We start from the raw sequence: 25,215 nt of genomic DNA on the forward strand, positions 1-25,215 counted from the left end.
TTCAAAGAGGTACTTGGAAATAAAATGAAGCACTGAAATGTTTAAAAGGCATGGGCCAGAAATATATCATCTAAATCTGATTGTGGCCCAAATCCAACCAGCCGTTAAGCCAAGCAATAAGAATGTAGGTCCACTTCTGCCTAATAAAATTGAATCAAACACTTTGCATCTAAGTCTCCATGTGAGCTTTTATGCAAACTTCTAAAGTGCAAGGAATCCTGGGGTGGAAAAGCTATTCTGAGAGCTTTTGCCTAGTTCATATAATTAGGGAAACCACTTCCTTTGATTCTAAGTGTTCAAAACAGCTGAATTTCTTCTGTCAAAAGAACTCTATGATTTGGGTCACCTCTTTTACTTCCTCTTTCAAGTTTTTCAGGATAAGAGGTAAGTGGCTGTGGAGCACATTAGTGGGAAAAAACATATCCGTTTTTGTTTTAAAGATTGAACTTGGACTATTCAAAAGATCACTCGTTTGAGAGCTATCTTTCCATCCTTCTGCTCCTTCCTTTACCTTCAAGGTCGTTTTGCACTATGAGTGAACGTAGTTCAAAATGCCAATTTAAGGGCAAAAGAAACCTGGGCTATGATTCATAAAGAATAGAACTGTATTTTTGCTTTGTACTTTTGGGGATGAATGTATAATTGGAAAGGGGCAGAAACGGCAATGCCTGACGTCTCTACCCTGACGTCTTTTGGCAGTTCTAAACACGGATTGAGCCAAAAACGGGGGGAAAACCCAGATCTGTAAAAAATGATAGAGAATATTAGCCTTGCCTTTGAGAATAGCTATCAGTAACTCTTTTTTTGTTGTTGTTGTTTTAAAAGGAGGGGGATTAGTTAACGGGGGGGGGGGGGAAATGTCACTCATGTTTAAAATCAATGTTAAAGCTGTGACCAGGTTAAGTGCTATTTATTCCAAAAGACTTTTTCCCTCCAACCACCCACTCTGGTGTGCAGAACAGATCCTCTTTCCATAGCATCTCTCTTACAATTAAAAATAAAAATGATTGCACGGACCATCCACGTTATGCGTAAAACAGTTTAAGCTCTCAGGCATCGTTCCTCCTCCTTGGCCATCATCCAAGGTAAACTCACCAAACTTCAGCCTTCCCCAGCCCAACACTTCCCAAGTGTGCTGGGACTGCAAACTCCAGCCATGCTAGCAGGGAATTATGGAGTCACCAGATGAAGCAAGCTACTGTTCTGAAATGGACTTAAACTCTTTCTTGGATCATGCCATTTTATCAGAGAGAATAAATATTTTTGAGAATTATTTTTTCCTTGATACATAAACCAAGGCAGGGCAAAGTGTATCCATGGGACTACTGGGCAATTTTATGATCTGTATTTTATTATATACAAGTTCTTTTCTGCCACTGTATGGGAATGAGAGAATGGGAACTTTTTTCTTGAAAGGATGGGTAGAATTCACAGGGTTCATCCTGAATCAGTTGATCAAGCAAAAGAGTAATTGTACTAAAGAATACAGTTTGCCCACTTGTATTATATCAAAATATTTCTAGCTTTCCTTGAAAGTGTTTGTTGATTTTGCATCAAATCAGTTTTAACATCCTAAATTAAAAACAACTATAATGTAGGGTTGCCTCATAACACTGAGCTTGAACAATTATTTTTTTGTCCAGTGGATAAGCGTGGTATAGGCAATGTATTGCTATTAGGTTTCTCCCCTGTTCCTCTTCTCAGTTGGATGCACAGAAAATAACAAATACATGAGACAAGTTTACTTTTATTTTTATGTGCCCTTTCCTGACCTGCATGATGTCCAAAGACAAGATTTTGTTCTGATTACTTAAATTCTTCCTGTAGTAAAGAATAAGAGATCAGTGATGAGCTACACATTCAAGGCCTGTTCGTGTTCTCATCTTGGGTAGAATATACCATTGTACAGATCCACAGAGAGACTGACACTGGAAGGAAAATGAAGGAGTTTGTAGTTTTCCTCCTCAGTATCTTTGGACACCTGTGCAAAGACCAACCCAAAAGCCAGAAAAACCTTGAGTAGGCAGAATGCAAGGACCCAGGTTGACAAGCACTTCCCTTTGCAAAAAGAGGAAAAATAGTTTCACCTGATCACTGATTTATGACAATAGCTGTTCTTTGTAGACACAGTTTTGACTTCCACAAGTCTCTGTTGGTCCTAGGCATTCTGCTGGCTTAAGCAAAATATGAGAATTACACATACCCTTGCTGATTTCCCCAGGAAGTTCTCAGGGGCTATAGGCTCTCACCCCCATTCTGCAATGTATACTTTAATTTGTATTTTAGATCACATCACACATGGTTTATCCCCCTATGTAGTTAGTTGCACTGGGAAAATACAGGTAGTCCTCACTTAACAATGCCAATTAGGACTGGAAACTCCATCATTAAGTGAAGCAGTTGTAAGTCAAAAAACCACGGGACCACACCGCTTATCAATGGCAGTTCCAGCAGTCCCAGTTGCTATCATTAAGCAAAGATCGTGCGGGTCATTAAGCAAGGACCTCACGTGACTGTGACTTGCAACCTCCTGCCAGCTTCCCCATTGACTTTGTTTGTCAGAAGCTGACAGGGAAGGTCATAAATTGCGATCACATGACCGCAGAGACACTATGATGGGCGTAAGTATGAGGACTGGCCATAACTACCACTTGTTCAGTGCTGTGGTAAGTTCAAACAGTCGCTGAACAAGTGGTTATTAAATAAGGACCACCTGTACATAATGTGAAATATTAATAACTTGGTAAGTTCTCAACATGACTTGATATACAAATACATATTTCCATATCCACATTATCTAACTCAGGAAGATGGGTGAAAATGTGGTTACAAAAAGGTGCAGCAGATTGGTAATATACTGTATAAGGGTATTAAGGGTACAAATGAATATAATGGCATTAAGGACAAACATTGGATATGTATGTTTAAATTATTTAGGTTAGATTGTCAATTACATTAATAAGAAATGTAGCAATTTAATGTCATATGTTATCTGATTTAGCAAATGCAGTTATTCATTCTTGATTGTTTTCTTCATATGCTGCTGCAGAACTTAATTCAAGATGGTAGCACAATCTGTACCATAATTCACACTGTTACTGTACAGTGCACTGCTCTGAATTTTTTTAATGAAAATGCATATATTATGTGAAAATAAATGGACTTTGCCAATTCCTGAGACAATCTTATGCTTCCCCTTTTCTGTCCATTGCTCTTCCTTTCCTTGATGTTGAATCTGCACTATTATAATAACATATACACATTCATCATAGTTATCTGGTGATACTTTTTGCTGAAACTAAAGTCTTGCCGCTTCAGAATCCATCTCAAGTTCAGTTCCACTACCCTACTTGGAACAATTTTATCTGGAGGTCCCCATGAATTAATCTTTAATCCTTAAAGAAATGCATGATATAACACTTTCACTCTAAGAGCAGCAAGCATAAAGGAATGGCAGAAATGAACGTACAGAAAGTAAAATAAACTGAAAAGCTGACAGAGGACCTGCCTCCATCAGTGTTACTACCCTATCCAAGTTTTTTATAGCATCTCTTCAAAAACAGTAGCATCACATTTACTAGTCTATATTAGGATGTGGATATGCCTGCATTATATCATTCCTTTAAAAAAAAAAATTATATATAATTTTTATTAAAACGTTTAAAAGAGAAGATAAAAATTAATACAAACAAATATAAAGTAAGTGAAAAGAAAGGAAAAGAAAGACGTTAAAGAGAAAGCAAAAAGTGCAAGAAAAGGGAAAAAAAGGTTAAAGAAAAATAGAAAAGAAAAAAGGTTTTAAAAAGTGGCTTCCAATATTCTTCACAGCAGTTATATGTACAATTATATTTTAACCTCTCTCTCTAAAGTTACATCATAATATTCTTCTTTCTATAATCTAGCCTATCTAACCATCAAAGCCATAAATGACAAGATCATTTTTTTTTCATTTTTGCGCAAAAAGTCCGTAAGGGGCTTCCAGTCACCAATAAATGTAGGTAGCATCTTTTCTCTAATCAAAGAAGTCAGTTTTTCCATCTCGGCAAGATCTGTCAACTTCACCAACCATTCCTCCATAGAGGGTAGTGTCAAATCTTTCCACCTCCGTGCATATAACAATCTCGCCACAGTAATCATGTATTAAACTGCATTATATCATTCCTAAGCATTTACATTCCTGTGAAGCAATTCATGTGATTGTGTATTTATACAGGAGTGACCTGAGCAGTAGCCTTTTCTGTATCTGCACACTGCCCAGCTAAGATAAACAGGTGCTCAATGTTTCCTTACAACTGTTTATACTGACCTCTTAAAAAGGAAACTTTCTTCAGACACATCTTAAACGGCAGAAAGCGTAAGCACAGAGGAACTTCATGAGTCCGCAACCGTGTCACTTCATTATTCCATTTAATTCTTCCCTATACATTTTATTCAAGATAACAAATATTTTGTCTAGTTCCTAGCTCTTATCAGAAAAGAATAATCACTTTCTAAAAATCCAGAGAGAATGACCATTAGAATATATGGATTACATTTATATTCTAATAAGCACTCTATTGCAAAGTATTTTCCTAAACTAGACCAAAAAAATCCCGACTTTTTTGAGATATTACATGCAGCTGACCTGAAAGAAATACCTTATTTCAGACAATTGAAATCTTAAAGGTACAAATATATTATTAATGTATAGACTAGAATCCAGCTGCTCCTATACTACCTTTCAGTTGTGAATATATTCTTACAAAAAGTATAAAATCAGGAGAAAAATCTCTGCAAAAAATGGACTGAAACATTATATGCATATCCTTGAGGGGAAAGGGAGAAATATACTAAGCTCCTGTAACTACAGTTTTCCTAAGTAATAAGCCCCAATGAAAAAGTAGCATTTTAGGGAAAAGACTATAGTCTTATTACTTCCATGGCATGCTTGTTTTCTGTTTACAAAAATGGGAAGATATTCAAACAGATAGAAGATGCAAATACATAATTCTCACCTCTTTAATGAAACAATGCAACCCTGTAATGGCCGCACAATACTTTTTCCCCCCAAATTGTAAGAAGAAGGCCTTAATTGTAAGAAAAAGGCCTTGGCATGACTCTATTAACATCATTCAGGAACGCTCTGCTTTCTTCCCATAGACTCAAATTTTGCATCTCAACTTTTTAAAAAAATATATAGTCAATAGTTGTTAAAGAAAACATCTGCATAAAGCAAAATTGAAACAGAACTTTCATTCTACTGCATCTAATTTCTTGGTTAGAAGATAAACTGAAATGGGTAGCATAATCCAGTAAGATGATAATCAGACTTCTTCCCTAATGCAAAGCACCCCAATGGTATGGCAGAAAAGGAGCTAAATATCCTTACACACTGCGTGTTGTTGTGTGCCTGCGAGTTAGTTTTTGACTCCTGGCAACTGCCTGGACTAGGCCCTGCCGTTTTCTTGGCAAGGTTTTTGGGAAGTGGTTGGCCACTGCCTCTTTCCTAGGGCTGAGAGAGAGGGACTGGCCCAAGGTGACCCAGCTGGCTTTATGCCCAAGGCAGGACTAGAACTCACGGTCTCCCGGTTTCTATCCTGGTACCTTTAACCACTACACCAAACTGGCTCTTTATACACTGCATACAAAGATGTATATATACAGAATCCCTAGAAAAACAAGTGATTTTGATATGTTTCATGCTTAGAGGAAACACAATGGGATTTAAATTAGCCACAACTAACTTGCAAATTAGCTATAAACCATATGACTTATTTTGTGAGTTTATTTTATTAGGATCTTTTTTCTGTCTTTTCCCTTGTTAAATGTGTTGGAATTCCACCACATGTTCCAGCAAGCCTCATGTAGGGTCCAAAATATTCTGTCATAGAAATATACAATAGAGAACACTGCATTCTTTTATGAGCAAATCAGAGAAATGCATGCAGAAACTGATCGAATTATGGCAGTCATCTGCTGCCATAAAATCCAAGCCTAAGTAAGGTATTTTAATCTGCTGTGCAGACTTTGCCCACCAAAAGGGTGAACAGAATTTTTTAAAGTATTACTTTTTGGTGCTAGCTAGTATTCTAAAATGCCTTGGAGGGGAAGCAGAGGGCAATTAAGTGTGATATTTGTAATCAGAGTACTATCAGTTGCTCCAGTCTCTAGTATCTTTGGGGGGAAAGGGGTTGTGGAGAAAACTTCAGCAACTTCAACCATTTGCTCACATCACTATTCCCCATTTCTCAACCTTAGAAGTTGTAAGCCGATGTTTTGTGGCGATGTCATTTATCTGGCAGCCATATTTTCTTTTATGAAAAGGACATGTAAGCTTGGGGGGCACAAAACTGTGTGTATTTGGCATAATTTCTGTTCTCCCCCCAAATGCCTGTTAGAGTGCATGTCACTTAAACCCAGTAATGTTCTCTGACTAACACAGATTGCTTCATTCATACCAACGGCTATAAGCACTAATTCCTCAGCCGCTTAAATCCTAAAGTCCTCTGGAGCTTAGCCAAGCCTGAATGCAATCTGACCCACCGAGATCCCAGAATGCTCTACTTGTACCAGACATCACTGGAACCTCTACTGTTGTTCACCAGGAACCAAGCTAAGCTACAAACCCTTTTTTACCTTGTCATTTTTTACATTTCTTACAATCTATCCATTATTTTAAGACTTAAGACTCACTCTGTAACCAGCATCTGTCTTTGCACTGATAGGACCTTCATTTAGATTTTTACTGTAGTATGGGTTAAATTGCTCCAGCTTGTACTTGCTTTAAAACTATACATTTCTTTTGGATTGTAAGAACACACTTGAATGATATGAGTTAATGATATCAATAGGAGATTCAGTTTCTGGATCTGAATGACTGTCAGCCCAGCAAGGTAGACCAGACTAAGAAACCAATGTCACATAGGTCAGAATCTTGCAAGTCTGAATGTGCTTCCCCCTCTCTCATTTATCCTCTGTGAACTGTGGAGGGCTTGTCCAAGACATTTACTCAAACTAATTTCTTGGCCCAGGCTCCAGCCCCTCTTATCTTACTGTTGTCTTGGTAGCATCTCTTCCTCCTGTCCTTCAAGGCCACTCCCTATTCCCTCTACAGTGATGGACTTTCAGCACAGGATGTTGAGAGCACCTGACAAGGACCACAAACGTGTGTTTCATTGAAATACGGCAAAGCTTGATCATAAGGGATTTAAACTAAATTCTGTAGAAGTCCCTTGTGTACTATGGAAGGAAGGTAGAACGTTGTGGTAATGGGATTTAGTAAAGCAAAAGAAAAATCAGTAAGGAAGAAACATTTGCTCATAAACTTCATACCTTAATTGTCTATATACCAATACCCAGAATACAGAAAATAAACAAGATGAAAATGAGTTCTCAGTACAGAAAAACAAATATTAAAAGGTATTATGTAGACTTGGTGGGTGACCCCAAAAATGAAATATAGCAGATTTGTTCAAAAGGAACAGAAGGAATAAAAGGAGGAAGGGTGCTATATCGATACCGGCAAGTGAATTAACTTCACTGTGCTAAAAGAGATCTGGGTTAAAATGGAAGGATGCATGAAAACACTTACTTTGGTGATATTTTCTTACTTCCACAAAACTAAGGAGAAAATTGCTTCCAAAAACAAATTGCAAATCCTTGACAGAGGCATGAAACAGTAGTGGTGGGAACTTCAATTACCCCAGAATTTGTTGGGAGACAAACACTGCTAAGTATTGTCACTTGCCTTTCTAGTAACTTTCTCCTTCAGTGGATGGAAAAGGGTGTGAGAGAATGAGGTATTCTTGACCTGTTCCCACCCAATGGAGAAGACTTAGTCAAGGAAGTAAAAATAGTAGGACCACTGGGGGAATGCTGGAATGCTTGATTTTAAAGGAAACTGAAACTCAGCATAAGTGAATGTGGATCTTGAAATTCCAAAAAAAGTGCATTTTAATAAAATCAGAAAATGAAATATTCAGAAAAAGAACAAGCAGGATTTTGTAGCAAGAGAAGCTCATGGAAAAAGAAGCTCAAAGCAACTGCTAAAACAATTTTCCTAATTTCAATAAGGAAAAAAATGGAAAACAACAGAAGTCTACATGGCTGCACAAAAATTTAGTGAAAACCTGAAAACCTGTAAGAGGTGGAAAGACGAACTAGTCTCCAAGGAAGAATAAATATGAATATTCTGGAATTTCAGAGATTGAGTCAGGAAATATAAATCTCAAAATGAGCTGAGTTTGATAAAGAATGGCAGAAACTCTTTAGATATGTTCAAATGAAATGAAGAAAAAAGAATCAGTATACTAGCTTAATAAAGATCATGAAAGGCTTTGTTGTTGTTTATTCATTTAGTCGCTTCCGACTCTTCGTGACTTCATGGACCAGCCCACGCCAGAGCTTCCTGTCGGTCGTCGACACCCCCAGCTCCCCCAGGGACAAGTCCGTCACCTCTAGAATATCATCCATCCATCTTGCCTTTGGTCGGCCCCTCTTCCTTTTGCCTTCCACTCTCCTTAGCATCAGCATCTTCTCCAGGGTGTCCTGTCTTCTCATTATGTGGCCAAAGTATTTCAGTTTTGCCTTTAATATCATTCCCTCAAGTGAGCAGTCTGGCTTGATTTCCGGGAGGATGGACTGGTTTGATCTTCTTGCAGTCCAAGGCACTCTCAGAATTTTCCTCCAACACCACAGTTCAAAAGTATCTATCTTCCTTCACTCAGCCTTCCTTATGGTCCAGCTCTCGCAGCCATATGTTACTACGGGGAACACCATTGCTTTAACCATGCGGACCTTTGTTGTCAGTGTGATGTCTCTGCTCTTAACTATTTTATCGAGATTTGTCATTGCTCTTCTCCCAAGGATTAAGCGTCTTCTGATTTCCTGACTGCAGTCAGCATCTGCAGTAATCTTTGCACCTAGGAATACAAAGTCTTTCACTGCTTCTACATTTTCTCCCTCTATTTGCCAGTTATCAATCAAGCTGGTTGCCATAATCTTGGTTTTTTTGAGGTTTAGCTGCAAGCCAGCTTTTGCACTTTCTTCTTTCACCTTCATCATAAGGGTCCTCAGTTCCTCTTCGCTTTCAGCCATCAAAGTGGTATCATCTGCATATCTGAGATTGTTAATGTTTCTTCCAGAGATTTTAACTCCAGCCTTGGATTCCTCAAGCCCAGCTTGTCGCATGATGTGTTCTGCATACAAGTTGAATAGGTAGGGTGAGAGTATACAGCCCTGCCGTACTCCTTTCCCAATCTTAAACCAGTCCGTTGTTCCGTGGTCTGTTCTTACTGTTGCTACTTGGTCGTTATACAGATTCTTCAGGAGGCAGACAAGATGACTTGGTATCCCCATACCACTAAGAACTTGCCACAATTTGTTATGGTCCACACAGTCAAAGGCTTTAGAATAGTCAATAAAACAGAAATAGATGTTTTTCTGAAACTCCCTGGCTTTTTCCATTATCCAGCGGATATTGGCAATTTGGTCTCTAGTTCCTCTGCCTTTTCTAAACCCAGCTTGTACATCTGGCAATTCTCGCTCCATGAACTGCTGAAGTCTACCTTGCAGGATCTTGAGCATTACCTTACTGGCATGTGAAATGAGTGCCACTGTTCGATAGTTTGAACATTCTTTAGTGTTTCCCTTTTTTGGTATGGGGATATAAGTTGATTTTTTCCAATCTGATGGCCATTCTTGTGTTTTCCAAATTTTCTGGCATATAGCGTGCATTACCTTGACAGCATCATCTTGTAAGATTTTGAACAGTTCAGCTGGGATGCCATCACCTCCTGCTGCCTTGTTATTAGCAATGCTTCTTAAGGCCCATTCAACCTCACTCTTCAGGATGTCTGGCTCTAGCTCACTGACCACACCGTCAAAGCTATCCCTGACATTGTTATCCTTCCTATACAGGTCTTCTGTATATTCTTGCCACCTTTTCTTGATCTCTTCTTCTTCTGTTAGGTCCTTGCCATCTTTGTTTTTCATCATACCCATTTTGGCCTGGAATTTACCTCCGATGGTTCTAATTTTCTGGAAGAGGTCTCTTGTCCTTCCTATTCTATTGTCTTCTTCCACTTCCACGCATTGCTTGTTTAAAAATAATTCCTTATCTCTTCTGGCTAACCTCTGGAATTTTGCATTTAATTGGGCATATCTCCCCCTATCACTGTTGCCTTTTGCTTTCCTTCTTTCTTGGGCTACTTCTAGTGTCTCAGCAGACAGCCATTTTGCCTTCTTGGTTTTCTCTTTCTTTGGGATGTATTTTGTTGCTGCCTCCTGAACAATGCTGCGAACTTCTGTCCAGAGTTCTTCTGGGACCCTATCTACTAAGTCCAACAGGCTAACAGGTAACAAAGAAAAGGCAGACATACTCAACTCAATTTTTGCTGTGTTCTCCAAGAAGAAGGTATGTGTCCCATCAGGCAATTGTGAAGAAGCAAAACTAAAACTCGTGTCTGATAAAAACATTGTTAGGGAATACCTGTTTCTTCGTAACAAGTTTAATTTGCCTGGGTCACATGAATTGCAACCTTGGATATAGAAGAAACCTGCTGATTACCTAGCTGAAACTTCATGGATTATCTAAGAAAAATTCAGGAGGACTGCCAGATGACTGGAGACTGACTGAGAGAGGCAGGGACGGAAGAAGGGAGTCAAATAGCTTCAAAAAGTAAAAAAGACAATCCAGATAACTACAGTCTGATATTTATACTTTGGAAGATAAATTATCTGAAAGTATCTTGAAAACAATGCTATAATGATCAGAAATCAACATAGGTTTGTCAAGAACAAGTCTTGCCAGACTAAATTTACCTCACTTTTGGACTGGTAACTTCCTTAGAAGTTTGTATTAATGGTGGATACATTATTTATTTATTTCAAATTGCTATTACCGCCCATCTCTCCCAAAAGGAAGATATTCCTTGATTTCAGCAAAGCATCTGACAGTATCCCATGACATTTTGATTGCAAGCTAGTTAAGTGTGGATCGGATAGCATGACAATTAAATGGATATATAACTAGCTCAAACATCGTATCCAAAGAGTCTTCATCTTAGGAACTGTTCCTAATGATAATTCCTGAACAAACTGGAGTGAGGTACCAAGTGAGATGCCACAAAGTTCAGGCTTGCATTCTTTAACATTTGTATTTGGTGAAGGGTGCTTACCAAAACTGCAGAGAATGCTTGTCAAATCTGCAGAAGATGCCAATTGGATGGGATGAGATATTTAATTACTAGGAGGGCAGAAATGGAATTCACAATAATCTAGATACTTTAAAGAAATAGCCTTAAGATAACACAATAAAATTTAATAGACTGAAAATAACTGTGAAATTTACAGTAATGAATGCAGAGTTCTTTACTTAGGAAACAAAAATCAAACATACAAGTTTTAGGATGGGAAATAACCAGACTTAGAAATAGTACTCACGAAGAGATCTCGGAACTGATGGCAAACTGAAGATGAATTTGTAATGGGGCTGCAAAAAAGGCAGATAATATTTTAGGCTGTATCAACAGCCTAACTTCCAAATCATAAGAAATAATGATTCCAATTAATTCTGAGTTGGTCAGAGCCCACTTCAAGTATTGTATCCCGTTCTGGGACCAATCCTTATAAGGATTCAAACTGGAGCAGGTTCAGAGGAGGACACCAATGGTAATCAGTGATCTAGAAACTAAGACCTCTGAAGAGTTATTAAACAAATGGAATGTTTAGCCTTGAGAAGAGAGAACTTTATCATCCCAAACAGAATAAACGATTTGGATAACAGGAAGGCAGATTCTGATGGGATTTTAAATAAAAATAGCTTAACAGCAGGATCAGTAACATTGTTGGGGGCTCCCCTTCAATGGATACAGCCAGCTGTCACAGATGTTTTAATTTGGATTCCTGCACTGAGCATTTACCCAATGCCTTAAGTAGGTCTTCCAACTCTATTTTCTACAATTCTACATTTTCACCCATACCTTTCGTCCTCACTCATTCAGCTATCATTAGTACTTGCTATCACTCTTCTCACAAAATCCCTCAACATATCTAGTTGAAAGTTACCTCAGATATTTCTCATTACTGTGTAAGATCCATTCTTGCTCATCAAATTGTTTCAAAACAAAAGTTAGGAGCATCTTTAAGCCCTAAGGCATGTAACAAAGCCACTACACAGATTTCTATGAAATCTGAAACATTTCCTCCATTAATAATATTGCAAATCTCTTGCAAATTCCATCTCATTTTGATTTTAAAAAATCAAGTGATAATCACTTATTTATAATCTTTCCATGCTAGATATCACTATATCTGCTGTCCTGTGATTTGTTCTTTGTTGCTACAGAGCTTATACCACCCCAATCAATCAGTTCTAAGCAGTACAGGTAGTCCTCACTTACCAACCACTTGTTCAGTGATCATTCAAAGTTATGTCAGCTCTGAAAATGGAGACTTACAACCAGTTCTTGAAGTTGCCGCCATCACAGCATCGCCGCAGTCATGTGATTGCGATTCAGGCGCTTGGCAACCAGCTTGCAATTACGACAGTCACAGCATCCTACAATCATGTGATTGCCATTTGCGACCTTCACAGTAGGCTTCCGACAAGCAGTCAATGAGGAAGCCGGCAGGAAGTTGCGAGTTGTGGTCACATGACGTCACCCTTAATGACCTGCACTGATTCGCTTAACAACCTCAATGGGGGCTGATGTCATAAGTCAGCGCAATCATGTGACATTTCACTTTACGACCATGTCGCTTATCAACAGAGTTGCTGGTCCCAATTGCAGTCAGTAAGTGAGGACTACCTATATATGCTATAGTCATTAAAATAGATCACTGGAAATGTACCAGTGCCTTTAAGCATAAACCAGCCAGAATCTTCCTACAGAAGATTCTTCAAACCAGTCAGAAGATTCTTCAAAAGTAATGCTTTAAATGTATTAAAGGAATACTGAGTAGGACTATGCAGCACTTCAGATTTGATTCCAAAAAATTTACTTCAGAATGAGCAAGAGCATGACACTAATCTGCAACTCTTCAAATGAACTGCATCATTTCCCAGAAAATAAAATGGCTACGTTCACACCATTGCATTGCCCAAAGTACCCTTTGCAATTGAATCTGAAGCACTGCATAGCTCTAGTATTTGATGCAAAGTTATGAATGCTCAAAATTCATATAAAATGTGATAAATATATAGCAGGCATTGCATACCTAATGGGGCAGATAAAGAATACTTCTACTTGACAATCCAGGCAGAGGCCACAAACAAACCCAACATTGCAAAGATGAGTAACATAAGGAAGCTGAATCTCTTTCTCCAAAGGAAGCAGTAAAAAGGTATAATGCAATCAAATTCTATTTATCTTATTAATGTGATTGTTATAGCTATATTGATATACTTAATTTGTACATACAATTATGCTCAGTGATTCATGTCACTGACAGTTCAAATAGCAATACAAATACAAATGTTTATTCGTTTAGTCGCTTCCGACTCTTCGTGACTTCATGGATCAGCCCACGCCAGAGCTTCCTGTCGGTTGTCAACACCCCCAGCTCCCCCAGGGACGAGTCCGTCACCTCTAGAATATCATCCATCCATCTTGCCCTTGGTCGGCCCCTCTTCCTTTTGCCCTCCACTCTCCCCAGCATCAGCATCTTCTCCAGGGTGTCCTGTCTTCTCATTATGTGGCCAAAGTATTTCAGTTTTGCCTTTAATATCATTCCCTCAAGTGAGCAGTCTGGCTTGATTTCCTGGAGGATGGACTGGTTTGATCTTCTTGCAGTCCAAGGCACCCTCAGAATTTTCCTCCAACACCACAGTTCAAAAGTATCTATCTTCCTTCACTCAGCCTTCCTTATGGTCCAGCTCTCGCAGCCATATGTTACTACGGGGAACACCATTGCTTTAACCATGCGGACCTTTGTTGTCAGTGTGATGTCTCTGCTCTTAACTATTTTATCGAGATTTGTCATTGCTCTTCTCCCAAGGATTAAGCGTCTTCTGATTTCCTGACTGCAGTCAGCATCTGCAGTAATCTTTGCACCTAGGAATACAAAGTCTTTCACTGCTTCTACATTTTCTCCCTCTATTTGCCAGTTATCAATCAAGCTGGTTGCCATAATCTTGGTTTTTTTGAGGTTTAGCTGCAAGCCAGCTTTTGCACTTTCTTCTTTCACCTTCATCATAAGGGTCCTCAGTTCCTCTTCGCTTTCAGCCATCAAAGTGGTATCATCTGCATATCTGAGATTGTTAATGTTTCTTCCAGAGATTTTAACTCCAGCCTTGGATTCCTCAAGCCCAGCTGGTTGCATGATGTGTTCTGCGTACAAGTTGAATAGGTAGGGTGAGAGTATACAGCCCTGCCGTACTCCTTTCCCAATCTTAAACCAGTCCGTTGTTCCGTGGTCTGTTCTTATTGTTGCTACTTGGTCGTTATACAGATTCTTCAGGAGGCAGACAAGATGACTTGGTATCCCCATACCACTAAGAACTTGCCACAATCTGTTATGGTCCACACAGTCAAAGGGTTGAGAATAGTCAATAAAACAGAAATAGATGTTTTTCTGAAATTCCCTGGCTTTTTCCATTATCCAGCGGATATTGGCAATTTGGTCTCTAGTTCCTCTGCCTTTTCTAAATCCAGCTTGTACATCTGGCAATTCTCACTCCATGAACCGCTGAAGTCTACCTTGCAGGATCTTGAGCATTACCGTACTGGCATGTGAAATGAGTGCCACTGTTCGATAGTTCGAACATTCTTTAGTGTTCCCCTTTTTTGGTAACAAATACAAATACCAATACCAGTATCAATATATCAAATATGTGTAATCAGAGTAACCCAGTTACAGTTCAAGAAAAAAACATCAAAGATAAATTGGCATAAATGAAATCAGTATCTTAGCAATATTCAATATTAGGAACATTATAATGAGAAGACTGAGGACTAGTCCCACAACTGCATGGCTCTCTGCACAGAAGGAGTAATCGTTTTCTCCAGCAAAGAGGAGATCTCTCCTTTGCCTTTGAACCCCTGTCCTAGTCCTCCAAAAGCTGCCACTGAATTGAACTATGTCAAAAGAGGAACTTTTTAAAATACACTGGACACAATTGCAGTACTTGTATTTAATTAATGTATGATAATGTTACTCAAATGTGCACATATCTTTTTTGAACTTGGGTGTTGGAGAAGACTCCTGAGAATACCAGGAGCCAAGCCAAGAAAACAAACAAATTGATCACTGAACAAATCATCCCAGAGTTCTGCACTGGTCAGCAGGCCCATGCATGCCTACAGAGAACCACCCAACCTGAAGCAGATTTGCACATGCAATGATCTCAACATGGGAACAGACCCTCCAACAAACCCACATGTCTTACTTTGCCCCCACATCTGTACCAACAGTATCACCACTGGCTACAATTAGTGCACCAACAAGATTAGAAGCTCTTCCTCCAATGTGGTAAAAGTCACCATCTGCAGCAATGCCCATCTGGATTCTACATAGGACAAATAGGACAAACTTTATGCAGAAGAATTAATGGGCACAAGTTTGACATCAGGACTCAAACAAGGATGAAGTCATATCAAAGCATTTCAACCTCCCAGAACACTTTACGGTTTTGGAAAAGCAGGACGAACAGCACCATCAAGCAATTGTTGAACCCCCGCACATTAAAAGGTTTCAGTCAATCTCAGATGGTCTCAACAAACACAATGGTTTTTTTAACATATTACAATTGTTAATTGACAAGGTACTTGTAATATGTGCCACACACAACCTGCTTCTACATAACCAACCTCTCTTCCCAAATCTTTCCTCCACACATTTTCCCCCTTGCTTTTTCCTCCCCCCATCACCCTCCAATTTAAATCCTACATCAGTCTAGTCACTCCATGCATGTGGTTAAGTGAGCTGCAACTCACAAAAGCTTACGGCTCTTAATAAAATGTGTTAGTCGGAAAATGTGCTACCAGACTCCCAATTTTTTGCCACCACAGCCTAACATGGCTTTCCTCCTACAGCGGTATGCTGAGCCTGTAATTTCTCACTGCAAATCTACTGTATAAACAGAATAAACTGCCAGTGTGAATATCCTGACAATGCGCTATAAATTAAATACACATGCCAAACACATATTATTCTAACACTATTTCATAAACCCAGACAATATATACAACCAGCCTACTCTCAGATTACAAAACTGCTCAATATACCTACAAATATAAAGTCCTTCTATTAGCAGGTGAAATCCCCATGACCCATATAGGTCTTATATTTGCTGGTACGAGCAACAACAAGCAAAGCATTTTAATTAAATTTTTCCAAGAATGAAACAGGCTCCAAACTGACTGCCAAAAATATATTTATGGAAAGGAACTGCTGTGGCATCTCAATGATTTTAAAATAAAAAGTCACAACCAATCATACATGAAATTATTAAACTTCAAATAATAATGAAGGCATGTTAGGACTGAATTTCACAAGTAAGTTAAGGATATTTAGGTCTGCAAGGGACATAGACATTTGTAACCCTGAATTAAATTAAAAAGGGAAAGGTAAGAATTTCCTTGGGTTGGGCTTGACACCCAATGGACATATTCACACACGTTTCATAGCAGCACCATAGAAGCAATTTGTTACTATCGCTTTCTATCATTTTTTTCAGCTTCCCAGTCTAGCCTACAGCCCTGAGATTTCCTAGTGGTCTTCTATCCAAATATTACTCTGTTCAGCTTTATTGAGATTAGCAAAAGTAGGCTGGTGCAGCCCCTTGATTTACAAATTAGGGAGAAAAACAGTACACGTGACTACACTGTCTACTCCAGACAATGAAAATTATAGTCCCATTTCATTTAGAGATATTTTTAGAAACATGCTTCAGACTGAAGAATTGTCTTTGTGCTAAGCTGCATGATCCCCTCAACTGACTGCGGGATCATCTTGAAGCAGATTCTGGAGGTACAGGAGAAAACAAAGTAAAAAGGAGCCACAATGTGCAAGCAGGTGTCTGCTTGCATAATACACAATATAGCCCAGAAATCTCAACGTAATTAATTCTGGAATATCAGATAAGGTCCTTTAGTTCTTTTGGCTGCAGTTCTATTCCACTCAACTATGAAGCCCCACTAAACTCAGCTGAACCTACTCTCGAATAGACCTGCATAGGATCAATTTTTGAAAACAGATAGTTGAATTGGTTTTAATGATACTGATCTGAATTGGATTTAATGATGCTGCTTTGAATTTAACTGCATTGTTTTTTATTCTTAAATTTTAGAATTTGCATTTTTAATTGCTTAAGCTGCCTTGAATGCCATATAGATAGAAAGGCAGGAGACAAATTAATAATGAATAAATAATAAAAACAAAATATCAAGCAAAATGGTCCTTTGATCCTGACAAATACAAATAATCATAATCAACAAACTCCCTGAAATAGATAGCCAATATAAACATTAAATGAATTTTCTTTCATGTTTCAAATACTTGTTCACATTGCATTATTTCAAGCACACCAATTTTTTCAATAAATAAATAAATAAATTACATTAAGAAGATGCGTCTCTGGGCTGGCTGCTGTATATGTGGCAAAACAGGTATGAAAAATACTTAAAACTTCCTATTACATATTTGATTTGACTTACTGAGTTTAGCATTTTGTTGTTTCTTTAAATTATCCAAGACAACCAAGGGAATGACTTTAATGAGAACGTTGTAATTTGGTTTGCTATTTGATAGCCAATATGCAGTTCACTTTTAAATAAATATAGAAATGACTAAGTGCCACTGAGTTCAATTAGGCTTACTCTCTAGAAAGCACATATAGAATTGGGGCCTATTTCTCTGGCTAATCTTCATTGGAAATGTGGATTTAATACTGTCCATAATATGCAAACCTTTTCAGTCAAGACTCCTACTACTACTATTTCCCTGCAAGGGAGTAAATATAGAAAGACTGAGATGTTAAATATGTTCATATTATTCCCACTAAAGCCACATTCTTCACAGTGCGGAAGTACTATAATATCTCTGTATCAGGACTGGCCCAAAATACTGGCCCAACACACATGCACAGAGTCCCACCACCACCCCATCCAAGTCAAGAAATATTCATCACTACAAGTTCCTCTTCTTTCATGATAGTCAAAGTCAGCTGCTTCAGGTTCTTTAACAGAGCTGTCTTGCTTTAGAATGGAAGGACAGATTCTTACTGAGAATGCCTATTAGTATTACAACACATTTCCAAAAATACAGATCTGACTGAAATATGATGTTGAACACCAAGGCTGCAATCTTGTCCCAAGAAAAAGCACGTGATCCCCAGGAAGATCAACATGACAAGTACTTTTATATCTGACTGCAAAAATGCAATCCTGGAGCAGCACTATTTTAGCAAAAGCTAGAGCATCTTATTTACATTACACACTTGCTTAAAAAGCAGGAAATGATTTGATTCTACTCCACTCATTAACATACTGTTTTTTATATTTACAGTTTAATACATCTTCACTATATTAAATTTATTTGAGGTTTAATTAATTTATTCTATCAAAAGTACTTGGCTATCCAACTGTAAAATGGTTTTCTGGTTTCTGTTAATAGTGGAGTTTTCCAGTATTATATGCCTGACAATTGGAGGAAAAAAACACAGAACGCTAAAGTAGAAAACAAAGAGCTGTGCTATAACTTCCAGTTAAAAATGTAAATGTAATATTCAGTGGCTTACCTCTTTCTCTATTTTAAGCAGCTTCTTCACAGCCACCTCCTTGTCCTGAGATATCCATCGGGCTCGATATACACTCCCAAAACTTCCACCACCACAGTTTTCAAAGAACTGCAAGTCATCGAATTTAATTTGCACAAATGAAGCACCGAGAGACAACATCTCATAATGACAATATATACCACCAAAAAATCTGTAAGGAAAAGATGGCAAAGAAAAAAAAATTAGACTTCTGATATCATGGTTCATTGAATTCTTAACTTTTCTTTACACAGTAATGCAAACAAGATCTTGTTGACACAAAAAGCTGTGACGCTCACATTGCATACTGTACCTTCAATCCAGACTCCTGAAACTACTTTTCGTAGAGAAGCAACTAGAAAATACAGCACATTTTCTCCTATGTTCAGATCCTAGAGCACTACTGGAACAGGTTCTTGTACGTATGCGAGTGTGTGCCTGCACATATCAAAAGAAAGACCTTACAGTGACGTGCACTATCAAAAGGAAAGCACACTTGCAACTGTCAGCTTGCCTAAGAGTTCTGGAATCTGGGCTATGCCATGAATCTTTGTTGAATCACTTGAAGAAATATATACAACCTAAGTCTGTGAACATTCTAGCACAACACTGATCTTTCCAGACCAAGCACCCTGCCTGCAAATCATTGCTAAAGAATAAATACTTGGAGTTATAAGTGTATCTGGCCAAAATACTTTTTTTCCCCTCAGAAACTGTGCTTCCAGAAACAAGGGAAGAATGATTTAACTTGGTTACTCTGTGTATGTCTGTGTGCCTGTGCGTGCGTTTGTACCCTTACATGAATACCGTATCAGACATTTGTTTGGTTTTATATTTAAAGCAGGTCATATTATATAGTTCACCAACAGAACATAACATTATTCCATTAAAATTATAAATTACAAGATCACCACCTATTAAAAAAAAAACCCACTATCATAGAGTTTGGGACTGGATCCCTGAATAAATGTGATTCCTCCTCAAAACAAGACAATATAAAAATCTATTCACAACAAGTATTACCTTAATATGGACAACAAAGCACCTTACATCATTTTCTATATGTATTTCTGCACTGTTCTGCACAGAACTGAGTGCTGTTCTCAAGCAGAACCAAAGTGGACAGTATGCCCAATGATATTCTAAAAAGCAGAAAATTCTCACCAGCCAGGGTGAAGTTGGTAAAAATAAATAATGCAAAGGTTTGGAGAACTAAAGGACACATCTGGGTCAATCCTGATAACCATCTACCTGAGATCTTAGTTCTGGAGGAGGACAGAGACCCATTATGGGAAGTATATCAGATGGTGATATGGAACTCTAAAGATGGAATTGGTACCCCCAGGATATGCATCAAGCCAACTTTATTCGTTTTTTGATGCCTGCCTAAAACCTACTGTTCCACCAGGTATTTGTAAATAATTTGAAGCCTCTATGAAATACATGGTACACTCCAAGTGTACCTCTGTGTTTGTTGTCCTGCCCTCCACCACTGTTATATTGAGGCTTATTGACGGTTGCTTTATATTGCCACCACCTTGGAATTTTTATGAATGGTGCACTACAAATGGTATTTGCCCATAAGCAAATATGTACATATTCCTTGCGCTGCTACTGTCTTATTAGAGGCTATGATATTGTAAAGCAATGCATAGTGGGTTGGATCTACAAATGTCTTGCACAAGTAAAAAAGCACACTGAATACCATAAAGTCGTTGGGACAAATTTTCTTTAATTCTTTATTGTCCTGAACCCACCCAACTCCACTTGTAAACACACCCTATGAAATTCCTCAACAGCCATTTTTGCAGAACCACAAAGAGCTGTAATAGAGGAAAGAGGCAGGGACAGATAACCAAATGAAATTCTATGCACCTTTGTTTGGACCCATCTAATGTGTTAATGCAGGACTTACTGCTCTACAGAAGAAAACTGTAAGAGTGAAAAACTGATTCCACATTCATTCACAAAATTAAAAGTAACCCAACATTTTTAAGAATCTACAATACATTTTGTTGCACTTATTTGTACACATGGCTTATTATGTCATATGAATACTTAAGCCAGTGTAATTTGTCAGGGGAGGGGGTTGGGTCCTCAGGATCCAACCAGAAAAATTCTAGCGTGTAAAAGACATTCTTGTAAACCAAATTCATCTTTACTTGTGACATAACTCAAGAGACCAAGAAGTCTTAGTTTCTCTTTCAGACCTTAAGGTTAATCATTAAGCCACATTTAACTTAAGATAGTGTTCTCTCCTTCTCCTTCTACATTTGATTTCAAAGAAGCTTGGCATGCAGTAAAGGAGTTACTTACTTTATGATTTACTTGCTTCTACCCTCCATGATTAATTTGCTCCATGCTTTCAAAGTAACACTTCTGCTACTATATTAGTGCGTGCCTAATATATGCTATATCTAAGTGTTTACAGTTATTACTAACTCCTTCCCCCCTCAGAGTTAATTGAGGGCTTTAATTATGCTTAACTGTCAATCTTTCACAGCTAGCACAATATTGATCTTCTTCTTAGGTCTTCTTTGGATTCTCTCTGATTGGGTACACAAGATCCATGATCCATTGAACCATGGTCTTCCTCCATTTTTGGTGATCTTCCCATCACCTTAGAGTTCTTCGGTTACTGGAACCTGCAGATTTTCAGCAGCCAAACTGCCTAAATTCACAGTATTTCTTTTAATGACTGCCCAAAATTAGGGACCAGGGTACAAAATCTTGAGAACTGATACTGGAATCCTCCAACCCTCCTTTATTGGTGAATTCATAAAGGTGGGGTCTCTTTGAAGCTGTTTAATTTCTTTTTCCCATGCTTTTTGCATGACTGGCTAAGAATCTGCTTCTCTGACGGGCCTATAACAACCTCTCCCATTTGCCGATTATCTGTGTCTAGAAATACTCCTGTATCTAGAAATACAAGAGCACCAGCTCTCAGAGCTTAGCTCTTCCATACTGTCACACAATTACAGTAATGTATACTCCCGATCAATATCACTTGAACCATCTACATATGAAATATAAGCACTGCTGTTAATGTCGAGGTTGCAGGCTATGAGTCAGATAAAAAGAAGAAAAGCAGGGTGCCATCTTCTCATCAAGGATATACAGTGTCACAACTATGCATGATCCAGTGGCCTTGTATGCAGACGAGAAAGAGGTAAGGATAAGCTGCAATGTTGACTGATGAGGCTTAAACTGCTCTTCTCCAAAATCTCAAGAGGTACACAACACAGCCTCCTTCAACTTCCTCCCAACAGTCCTATGGGGTAGGTCAGACTGAGAAATGATTGGCCCAAATTTACTGAGTTCCACAGCTAAAGGCAAACTTGAGCCTGGATCTCCCAGGCCCTATTCCAACTCCTTTACCACTTCATCACTCTGGTCAGGAACTAATGCATTGCATAAAAGGACTCCTACAAATCTACCTACCAAGCTTTAGAATGGTAACAGCATATCTCTTTCTAACACGAAATGCTACTTGAAAAGTGTTGATAAGATCAACTGAATACAGTTTCCCTGCAGGCTTTAGGGCCAACTACAAACACAGGCCAATGTCTGCATTTATCCGCTGAGAATCAAACCACGAGTTCCCATCTGACATTATGTTCATGATACAGAAGACCCTAATCTGGAGCTCTTTCGAACACTGCTTAGACAGCATTAAAAACCTCGTATCATGCAGGAATTGTCCATAATGTGACTGTGTCTCATGCCAGAGTTGCCCCTTTTGGAAAGAGTCAGCAGCATCCCAGAAATGCCTCCCAAGCAACCAGGGTCTTCTGATATTACCCCGCATGAATAGGAAGGGGCCATTCTATTAGTCACAGCAAAAATAATGACAGAAGTTTATAAAACAATGAAAGCTCTTCTTCCCACAAAGTACAAGAAGCACATTGAACACACTATGCACATATTAAACACAATCGAAATATTATAAATATTATGTTATTAACAATAAACGATGCCATAAATATTACTCGATAAACTTCTATATTAATTACAAAATGATTTGGGTCTGCGTGTGTGTCCATTTTTTGAGACAAATACAGCAGGTTTTTCTCTATTTCTATCACCTTATGTAATTTATGACTCTAAAATATTTACAGATAATTTATCTGCAGGTCTAGCATGTATATTCTGCATATTGTTATACTTTTATAGTGTCCTGTTTCCAATGCAATGAAAATACTGCCATTTGGTTTTGGTGATACTTGGACACAGCTGTAAGTTTTTGCTCCTCCCTTCTTCACTGTTCTCCGACACTGAACTTCTTCTGTCCATTATAGGAAAACTTAAAAACTCCCTCAATTTGTTACAGCCTGTAGTGGCTGCAACCCACTTTCTCATTTCCTTGCTGCTAATATGGTGAAGAAAAAAAAGACCAAAGTGATTAAGCATTCTTAACCCACTCACTCTACTGGATTAGCTCCCAAGCAGGCAATCCTTACAAGTAAAGACATACAGTAAATGATTTAAAACATCATTCCCTAAATCAACAGGTATCCTGGATGGAGGTCATGCAACTTATAATCCAACACATTCGGACTGCAACTGACTGCTAGAGGCTGTTTCAATATGACAAATACATTGCATTAGTGGTAACAATCTACAACAACCTACAAAAGGCTTCATCATAAAATGTTGTAACTATATTATCATTCACTGGCAAATCTTTCCAAGATCCAGAATATAAATGTTATATGTAAATGGATAGATAGATTTAATACATAATATAATATACATATACATATATGTAAAATATTGTATATCCCACGTGCAACGTCAATGTTACATGAGATTAACATTCTTGGTTCCAAACTATGCAATCAAGGAAAGCCAGTTTCAAGAAGGATCAGACTAAAAGTTCTGCTGTACCTGTTCCAAGCCAAATATATCTCTCATCCATTCTTAAGAACTGAACATTTAAGCTTCATTAGACATAAACTGCTGCTTCTGTGATTTTTATCAAGCAAGAACAAGGGAAGTAATTCCTTGAACCCCACGGTCACATCATTTGCAGAAATGCCTTTGGGAGCTCCTAGTCACTATTGTATGATAGCCATGGGGAAGGTTAGGATGATAGGCTCTGTTGCGTGCTAGCATATTAGTAACATATGATGTGCATGTGAAGGAATCGTTCTGTCATTATCCATCAAACAGAGACAATTCCAAAGTAACACTCACCTTATGAAAAGGAAGTGCTTTGTTTTCATAAGGTGAAAGTTACTTTAGAAATGGCTCTACAGGATGGACTGAACTTCGCTTTTGATCTAAATAAGTTAATATGCCCTGAGAGTTTACCAAAAGGAAAACAAGAAACCCAACAACAAAAAAGAAGTGACTTATATTCTGTAGATTGGCTGAGGTTGGAAAAGGAGTTCTTCACTGCCCGGTAATTATTTTTACAGCTTAGAAAGTGTTGTCTTCTACAGCTAAGAGAACAAAATCTAAGAGACACTTTGTTCCATTTTGTATTTCGGTTTTAATACCCAGCAGTCTATTGTGGTTTGTGCTTTGAATACCTACCTCTTTAACAACAGCATGCTCAGTTCAATATAGTTAAATAGGTACTCACTGAGATCCTGTTATCTGCCAGCTTGCCTTTGTGCTCATCATTAGCAATACATTTCCTTATTCTAAAGTGACAACTTAGGAAAAAGGAGCAGTCTTTTGCACGCGGCTGTCAGGTGTGCTAAAGAAGCCTATGGCGTTCCTTTTCTTCCTCCTGTAGAAAAACCTCAATTTAGTCCCTAGCTCTATGGAGTTTGGAAACTCAGTATTTCCAGAAAAAGAAATAGCTGGTTTGTGGATAGTTATACCTTTAACTGCCTTTTTGTGGTCCTTTATCCCCTGGCAGCTAAGTAATAAAGCTTTATAAAAACTTTGCTCTACTTTTCCTTCCATGAAACAAAAAGGAAGTGTAAGTATAAAAAGCATTGTTATTGGTTTATCTGCAAGGCTGGACCTGGATTAGATTAAATCCTTTTGAAAGCAAGAACTGTCATTAGATAAGCTATTTGGAAAGCTAATACTAAGAGGACCAGTTGTCTCTTCGCTTTAAGACTATCCACGTGCCACAAATAGCTTAATGTTTGCTCATAAGAAAGGACGGTTAGAAATGGGTAAATTGACTTGTTTGATTAGGGAGGGAACAATAACTACTTTCATAAAAGACTGGAAACCCTTTATGGACTTTTTGCTGAAAATTGATAAAAATGAGCCGGTGATTTCTGGATTTATTGATGAATATGGGAAGAAAGGAACCATGTTTTGTAATTTTGAAGGGGAAACGGTTTCAAGTATGTCTATAACTGCTGTAAAGAAGATTGGAAGTTGCTTCCTTAAGTATCTTTTTGTTTTCTTTTTCTTTCTCTTTGCTCTTTATTGTTTTCACCACCTCTTTCTTTATCTTTCTTTCTTCTTTTTCTATATTGCTTTGTGTTTATCTTTTAACTTTGCAAAAAGAA

The 25,215-nt window shown here is 38.2% G+C and overlaps 1 protein-coding gene across 2 annotated transcripts in view; it reads right to left on the bottom strand.

The window, feature by feature from the left end:
- The window catches only part of MAP3K20 (mitogen-activated protein kinase kinase kinase 20), a 120,648-nt gene that overhangs the window by 88,785 nt on the left and 6,648 nt on the right, over positions 1-25,215 (bottom strand). For both annotated transcript variants that reach the window (XM_063318168.1, XM_063318169.1), the window contains exon 2: positions 18,719-18,908. In XM_063318168.1, coding sequence (XP_063174238.1) covers positions 18,719-18,877 — 159 coding nt within the window. In that variant the 5' untranslated portion in view covers positions 18,878-18,908. The remainder of the gene's footprint in view (positions 1-18,718; positions 18,909-25,215) is intronic.

The sequence above is a fragment of the Candoia aspera genome, chromosome 1, assembly GCF_035149785.1.
Source record: "Candoia aspera isolate rCanAsp1 chromosome 1, rCanAsp1.hap2, whole genome shotgun sequence".
Taxonomy (NCBI): domain Eukaryota; kingdom Metazoa; phylum Chordata; class Lepidosauria; order Squamata; family Boidae; genus Candoia; species Candoia aspera.